The sequence below is a fragment of the Cyprinodon variegatus genome, unplaced genomic scaffold, assembly GCF_000732505.1.
Source record: "Cyprinodon variegatus isolate N-32 unplaced genomic scaffold, C_variegatus-1.0 Scaffold898, whole genome shotgun sequence".
In the NCBI taxonomy this organism is placed as follows: Eukaryota; Metazoa; Chordata; class Actinopteri; order Cyprinodontiformes; family Cyprinodontidae; genus Cyprinodon; species Cyprinodon variegatus.
Genome location: NW_015151351.1, coordinates 94,451 through 102,425, shown reverse-complemented (window position 1 = coordinate 102,425; position 7,975 = coordinate 94,451). Strand labels below are relative to the sequence as shown.

The following is a 7,975-nucleotide window of genomic DNA, read 5'->3' as shown; positions in this document are numbered from 1 at the left end:
TTCTCCTTTAAGTTTTCCTTTAGCTGTACTTCAGTTCCCATTAATGCTCCACCTTATGTTTAGCTCTATACACCCAGACACTAAACCATAAATGATCCTCATGAATGTTGATGTTCATTAAAATTAGTCTGCAGATCATTTTAAGTTCATGGTTACCAATGGAACATCAGATAGGAGGCATAAAAAAGAAAAGGAGTTAGTGCTGGACGTCTCAAATCTGAGGATTCTTTCACAGAAAGTGTCTTAAAATGAGAATCTGTCACCAGAAACCCAAAACTCTGCGTTAGCATCTCTCTGTAGCACCAATGTGATTTATATGTCCATAAAAAATGGCTACAGGTTCTTATATTTAGATGTGTCCTAATCTCTACATAGACATATTCTTCAATCAGTTAAGCTCACTTACCTCGTCCTGTTTAACACCTGTGATCAACAGGGATGCCGTCTTAAGCATATGATTTATGAAATAGTGTATGAACTGTTAGACAATGCCTGAATCCATACTATATACCTCAAATGTATATAGGCAGCTTCTCTCTGTGCTCTGACTGCATGTGGGGCTTTCTGCCTGTGAGACAGCGCTTAGGGAATTAGTGACTCAGCTGATAAACGGTAACAGTAAAACAGTTGCTGCTTTCACCAGAAGTCACTAATCTCATAAAAAAAACACAGAGAAAAGTCACAATTTTTCTTTAGTCACTTTTTTTTGGAAAATAAAAAAAGTTGCTAGAGGTCTTCAACTCCCCAAATATAGCAACAAAGTTCCTAAGTTGGCAACACTGGACTGTTGTCTCCAGTTTTTCCTTCACTAGAGAGCCGAGTAGTGCAGCAACAGTGAGCATTATACACTCCAGAAGAGGGTGTTGTTTCACAATGAAGTGCATGTTAACATTTCATGATTTTAAATTCATATTTTTTGTGCAAATATACAAAAAGCTACTCACTGGAACTAAGGGGTTAAACTAAGTTGCCTCTCATCATTTACGTAGTGACCTGTGGTACGAACCACGCTCTTGATCATCAGGAAGAGGAATGTGATGGTGAGGAAACATTTTAATATTGTGTGAACCTTGCTTTAGAATTTAAACCCCCTAATGAGCTTTTTATTACTTCCTCATGTATAGCTGTGATTCAGCAGGTCAAAGATATATTATAATGTGGTTTTGGATCCAAAATACGTTTAAAGTTTCAAAGGAAGTGAATTGAAATGTCCGAGAAGAATTATGATGCAATCTGGCTTCAATTCCCCCCCTGAACCAGATTCCTCCACCTTAAAATTGTGCATAACTGTCAGATGGGTCAGAGTTTCCATGAGGTAATGCACATTCTCACGTTAGTTTATCTATAGATCACAACATTTGCCTGGAAAGCGGCTTACAACAGCTTTATAAACAGAGACACCTGCTCTGTGCCCATGTTTCATTAATCTGTACCTCTGAAAACACAACAGGTCCTCAGCAGGATGCTTCCAACCCCATGCTTAACAGCAGACACCATTTTATATGTATATATATAAAAAAAAATCAAGCCAGTGTGGAAAAACATGACAGTAAATCCCCTCACAGCCCCCACCTCGTCACCAAGGCTCTCTGCATGACTTCCTGGCTGTATGGACACTTTCCCACCACGATGGTGCTGAAGTACAGAGCCTCCTCCAGGTAGTGGGACAGCAGCGCCCCCTGGAAGCCCAGCACCCCCCAACGGGCCAGTTTGTCACTGCAGGACAGGGACAGGGTGGGCGCTCCCCGACCTGGCTTTACACGGAGGACCCCGGTGCTGTGGTAGCCCGCCCCAGGGTGCAGAGGGTCCGCCTGGCCTCCAGGGACACACTTGGCACCCGTCCTGTGAACATCTGTGACCTGTGGACGTGAACAGGCTGGGTGATGCGGCTCTGCAGGGCCGTCTGGTTCAAGCTCCTCTGCTGTTGCTGGAGCAGACTCGTCTGGATCAGGTGCTTTAGTGGAACAAGTCCTGGATTCAGTCCAGCCCGTTTCCTCTTCTTTTGTCTCTTTCTCTTGGAGACGAGGTAGCTTAATGTTCCCTCCGTCTCCGGGTTCCTCAGCTTTCCTCTTCAGGTTCCCCCCTCCATCCTGCTCTGGACGGCGGTTCGCCGATGTAACAGGAGGGCAGGGCTGGGACTGGGAGTCAGTCATGGGAATAATGGAAGCGTCACCACCTGGGGATGAAACGTTATCCTCAGAAAGCGTCAGTTCAACGAGTTTTTAAAGCTACGAAATATTAAATGAAATGTAACCTTTAGATTGATTGGAGGAACTGAAGCGTCGGAAAGGGAATGACTTTTCATTCATGGAATAATTTTTTCCACTAGCTCTAGAAGATGCCAGGTGTCATTTTTTATCCCTCTTAATCAGCAGCACTGGAGACGATGTAAGAAAATCCCTCACGTTCATTTTTCTTAACGCCGTGAAAAGCTTGGAGAATAGCACAAAAACCTTGATTTCTATAATTAAACTTCTATTATTAAAGCTGGGTTTTCCACTCCCACATCATGATGCAGCCGCCACCGTACCCCAAGCTACATTTGCCCCGGACACGATTTAAGCAGCAGAAGCAGGTTTAGATGCAAAGTCAATGGTTGATGCGCATCAAGTTTCTTCTAAAGGTCCTGCAGCGCGTCTCGAGCAGCAGAAGCAGCATATCTGCTTCTGACCATCTAAGTCACAGGAGTTTGAAAAATGACACACCGATCAGAGAAGCTGTCATGGAGATAGATGGTGCTGCTATTGCAGCAAGCTCTGATCACTCCACTGAAACAGTTTATTAAAGCCAAAATTAGATTAAAATGTTGAAACTGCCAGCAAAATTTGTTCACTTTTATTACTCTGGTGCTTGCATAGGGTTTGTACATGAATGAGCAACTCTTATTTAATGCTTTTTAATGTTCTTTTAATGCTCTTAGAAATTATCTTCATGCCATCAACAAGTACCCAATATATATATATATATATATATATATATACATACAGCAAAATCCTTCGTCATCTTCACCGCGGACAGGCTGCAGCCATGTCCCAAGTTCCTCGTTTTCCCGCCATTTTGGTTCAAATTTACATTTTTCCCCATTCTCTAGCCTTTTCTACACCTCAAGCTTCTTTTCCGAAGCCATTTTAATGCCACAGTTATCAAATTTAATGACTTTTAATTAGGGATGCACGATATAATCAGCCCCCTATCGGTATCGGCCTGTATCGGCCTTAAAACTGAATATGGGACATCGGCCACCCCACCGATATTTAACCCGATATTTGATCAGCTTCTGAGTTTCTAAAGTCTAAAAAAAAATAAAAAATACTACTTCTTCTTCTTCCTCAAAAACTTCTTTTTTACAGACTTAAAAACTTCTAAAGACGAGGGAAAAAATATTGATGCATTAAAATATCCCAATATCTTCATATGCTGATATATTGCCATTTAAAAACACCATATCAATCTCTTTTACTAATGAAATATTGCTATATGTCATCGTTATGCTACGAAATCCCCCGAAAATTCACGAAATTATGCCATATTTTTATATGTTGATATATTGACGCGGTATCGATCTATTTTACTAACAAAATCTGACAAGAATTTGCAAAATATAACGAAAGTTTGTAACAGAACGATGACATTTCACGAGATTTTGAAAGTAAAATAGATCGACCGCGTTTTTTTTAAATAATCAATTTGATATCAGCATATGAAAATATATTTGAGTATATTATTTTTCAAAGTGTCAGAAATGGATAACAAAACTGCTATTTTCAAGGACTACTTATTTTTGTCCAGCTTTAACATCGGTATTGGTTATCGGCTACATGAGTTTTAAAATATCGGCATATCGGATATCGGCCAAAATCCCAATATTGTGCATCCCTATTTTTCATGCCAATTAAGGCCTTCATTTAAAAATTTATCATTTAATGACTTTTAATGATTTTTAATGACCCGCGGAAACCCTGTTGCAGGTTATACCACTTCCCTGAAAAACACTAACATCTTCTTCCAGCCCCCACGAACATTAGGGGGGGAAAAAAACCAAGAGGCGACCCGGCCTGAGGCAGCTGCTGCTGGGGATTCCCAGTGACTTCAACATTTAGTGGAATCAAAACAAACTAACAAAACTCTAAGGGTAGTTTTTCTCCTTAAACCAGTTACGAAGAGAAACAATTTATTTCCATTGTATCAGGGAGTTGTTTTGATTGTTTTTATTTGTTTTTGTTTTTTGACGTGTACTCATGCTAGCTCTGAAGCTCATCATCTGATCTGAAGTGGGCTGGCTGCAACTTAAGAGGCTGACATTAGCAACTATGCTAACGTGACAAGGACGGGCACGATTTTTGGTTTTAAGCTTAAAAACCCCCAGTGGACCAAAGGTTGCGTTGCTGCTTGTTCGACGCATTTACTGGTGTACAAGAAACATGAAACACAAAAGCTTCAGCTCAGAAACTTAGTATGTAAAAAGAAGTATGAACTTAATTTTATTAACACGATCAAATCTGTAAAATTAATAAATTCAAACTAACTTGTTAAAAGTCTTGGCCCTAGTGGAAAAATAAAGAGTAATCCAAACAAAAAAGTAACAATAAAAAAAGAAGCACACTGGTAGTTAGACACGGTGATGACAGAATAATGCTCTGGGATTACTTTAGATTGGATGGAAATTGGAGGTTATGAAAACAGACAAAGTTAGTTTTGATGTAGAGAGGAACTTCACCAAAGGAGAGGAAATGTCTTGGACCAACAGTTGATTTAACAAAGTATCAGTCTGAGGATGTGGAAACGCCGAATTTATAAAAAGTATCCAAGATCGTACAAAAAATGACTTTTTGGATAAAGATGGATTCCTCTTACTTTACTCAGAGCTTGTAAAGCATGCTGGGAGCATGTTGGACTCACATGGAGTGTGACTGGTAAAGAGGAGGAAGGAAACTCCCGGCTGAAGCCTCCACTTCCCTCTCTGATCCGCCGGGCGAAACAGCGAGCTGCAGCGACCGCTGACGGCGCCGTGCAGCTCCTGGATCAGATACCTGCACAGAAACCCCTCCACAGTGAACTCCACCACTAAGAGTGAAGGTCTATAAGAAAAGAGACCAAACATTCACCTGATGCAGCCCCTTCTGGCAATGACTTCTGCATGGCTGTCGTTGAGCACGTCCCCTGATTCAGCAAAGGAATAGTTTCAGAGCAAATATAAATGAATATATGGCTGAAAAAAATAAAAACAACCATTAGAAGGATCACACAGACCGGCGGGACTCATGGCTGCTTTTCCGACACATTTAGTCCCAGTTCCCAAAGAAACGACCTCCATCTCAACTGGAACAAGAAGATAATTTCAGTTATTTCCCAGTTTACCTGCTGTCTCAGAAATCCACATTCATTTCCCGGCTGCATAGAACTGAACCACAAGGGATAGCCCCTCAGTGAGATAACGTTTAAACCAGCTGTTTATGGTTTGATTTGTTTTAACTTGAGATGCACCAAATCAGACGGCCAGACTTTATAATCCTGTAAGATACTGAAAAATGTCAGCTTTTTTGGCAACTAATTAGTTAAACACACCAAAACTAGGATCATCCAGTATGGCTCGGCTAAAAAAAAGCATTAAAAATGTACTTTGGTTGACTTTTATACGTTAAATAAAACTAATAGAGTAAGGAATAAACTGGAATATAATTTTAATACCTTAATTTTCTGCTGGAGTCGACTCTACTGCTGATTTTAAAGAGCCTGCAGCAGGGCTTCAGTCACTCTAAACAAACGACACATCAATGACCAATAATCAGCAGCTCAGAAATCTGTTTTAATTTTGGATAAATATAGCTCATAACTATCACATAAGAGCAGTAGAAATTTATATTTTAGAGAACTAAATTCTATACCCTAAATATTCCATCGGTGCTTCTTTAGCATAGATAGAGCTATGATGTGTTGTATGGCATTGCTGGTTGTCTTGTCTCTCATCCTTCTCCTTCTCTCTAAAATACTCAATAGAGACTCTATAAGGTTTAAGACAATTAGCTGGCTATAACAGTACAGTACTGCACTAGCTTTTGGTATCCTTTGACAGTGCTGGATGGCTGGAAAGCTTTTTAAAGCTTTATATCATCTGTAAAAAATCATCACTTAGTGCAATGTAGATTCCTGTCTTCTCGACTCTTCCTCCGGACTTTGAGTTCTTGATTTCTTAAAGAAATACAGACTTTAATCAGAAAAGAACCACTGAGGTACACTTTAAACCGGAGTTTCCGCCTAATCCATCGTTCCTTATATGCAATGAATGCAACAGTAGGGGCTCATCCAGAGATGGATGTAGAGTTTGTTACTTTTATTGGAGCTGACTGAATTATTGTGACAGAGAGTCTATACTAAATGAGATGCAGATCAAACTCTCTGCAACATTTGTGAGGCGATCTGTTTCCTCTGATTGTTCCTCAGAGCGAGACTGTTTAGGTTGTAGAGCACGTGATTTTCCAACAGCCTCAGATCCATAGCTACAAGTCCTTCATTCTGCATCGTCTTCGTCTGCTTAGATAAATAAGCCATTTAGTGTTTTAAATTATGTTTGATGGTAGAGAAAATAGGATCTTGTCCATCCCTGAGCTTCTCATTAACGCTACCCCTCTGAAATCAAATTGACGGAGTTTGGACCGAGCTTGGATCAGTTAACGGTGCCAAGCTTATTTCCTTAGGACCATTTACACATCAGGCTGGAACAGTTCCTCGCCTCCTGTTGGTCCACAATACTGCAGCTCTCAAGGTGGGAATTAGGCAAACAAAAAGGGCGGCGCCCATAACATTCAAGAACTTACGTGCCTGTATGTTGTCCTCAGCCCAAATTTCAATGAGAGCATCACACTCTTTTGATGCCATTTATTGTTAACAGGCTGAGAAGAAATTCATTTTGTGAACAGATGAAGACATCTGTGAATGATAAAGCCGGACACACAAGAAAACCTACTAGAACTAGATTTAGGTCGTGTCTGGCATGGTCCAGTTCAGTTGCGTTCAATTTACACTCAACAGTAATCCTGGTTTCTGAGCTCGGCCCGATCTCAGAACGGTTTCAGGAGGGTAGTGTAAATGGATCCATCTGTGTGATGCCTGATGGGTCTCCACTCAGTGTGAATCCCGCACAAACTCCTGAGTGGCCGTTACTCCTTTGTCTTTAGGAGGCTGCAGCTATTTCTGATAATTGTGCATGTTTTTTTTTTTAACCACATTTTTACCTTCCACTAAACTTTCCACTTATGAGAAAAACTCAAAACCCTCTCAACAGACAGCCTCTCTATTTATGACTATCCCACCCTGCTGAGATGGAGTTTTTTGTAATCCTTTTTGTTTATTTATTTAAATATTTTTTTATTTTATTTTTTTTTCACATTCGCTCTTAATGAGAATGTACATCAATGAGTATTCTATTGAAAATAGTTACTGAAAAATAATCACTGTTATAGTATGTGATTGCACATTTATTGCACTGATTGCTAATCTTTCATAGTGTCCATTTTAGTGGATATTTTCATGGCTTATTTTCCATTTAGATTCTGAGCCATTCCAAAGGAACCAAATATATTAAAAAAAAATCATAACGCCAAATTATTTTAATCAAGATAACATTGTTGCAGACTCTTGCACAGAGAGACTGTTTGAAAATAAAAGCGAAGTCAATCACATTTACATCACATGGCTGTTTTTTCTGCTCTAACCTGATCCAGTGTTTAGGCTCCGGTTGACCCGGAGCACAGCGGCCAACAGGCTCCACTCTCTGCCGGCCTCCGGCTTCCCTCTCCGGGGCAGCTGTCGGAAACGCTCGTAACACAGTTTAGCGACTTCATCAGCGTTTATCATGACAAGAATATCAAAGCAGTATTTAGGTATAATAAAACGTTTTGCTTCAAAATATTTACTGTTAAGGCAGGAAGTTTTATTCAGGCGCGTGAAACGATTTGAAACATTTTTCCAAAGCAAG

The 7,975-nt window shown here is 40.2% G+C and overlaps 1 protein-coding gene across 2 annotated transcripts in view; it reads right to left on the bottom strand.

Moving 5' to 3' along the window:
- Positions 1-7,975, bottom strand: part of adat1 (adenosine deaminase, tRNA-specific 1) — a 14,551-nt gene extending 6,576 nt beyond the window's left edge. Inside the window, exons 1-5 of one of the 2 annotated variants that reach the window (XM_015397924.1) lie at positions 7,713-7,975; positions 5,251-5,319; positions 5,106-5,160; positions 4,900-5,030; positions 1,573-2,176 (exon numbers count right to left, since the gene is read on the bottom strand). In XM_015397924.1, the coding sequence (XP_015253410.1) occupies positions 1,573-2,176; positions 4,900-5,030; positions 5,106-5,160; positions 5,251-5,319; positions 7,713-7,854 (1,001 nt within the window). In that variant the 5' untranslated portion in view covers positions 7,855-7,975. Of the gene's footprint in view, positions 1-1,572; positions 2,177-4,899; positions 5,031-5,105; positions 5,161-5,250; positions 5,320-5,688; positions 5,722-7,712 lie in introns of those variants that run through there. The other variant, XM_015397925.1, reaches the window with a different exon arrangement.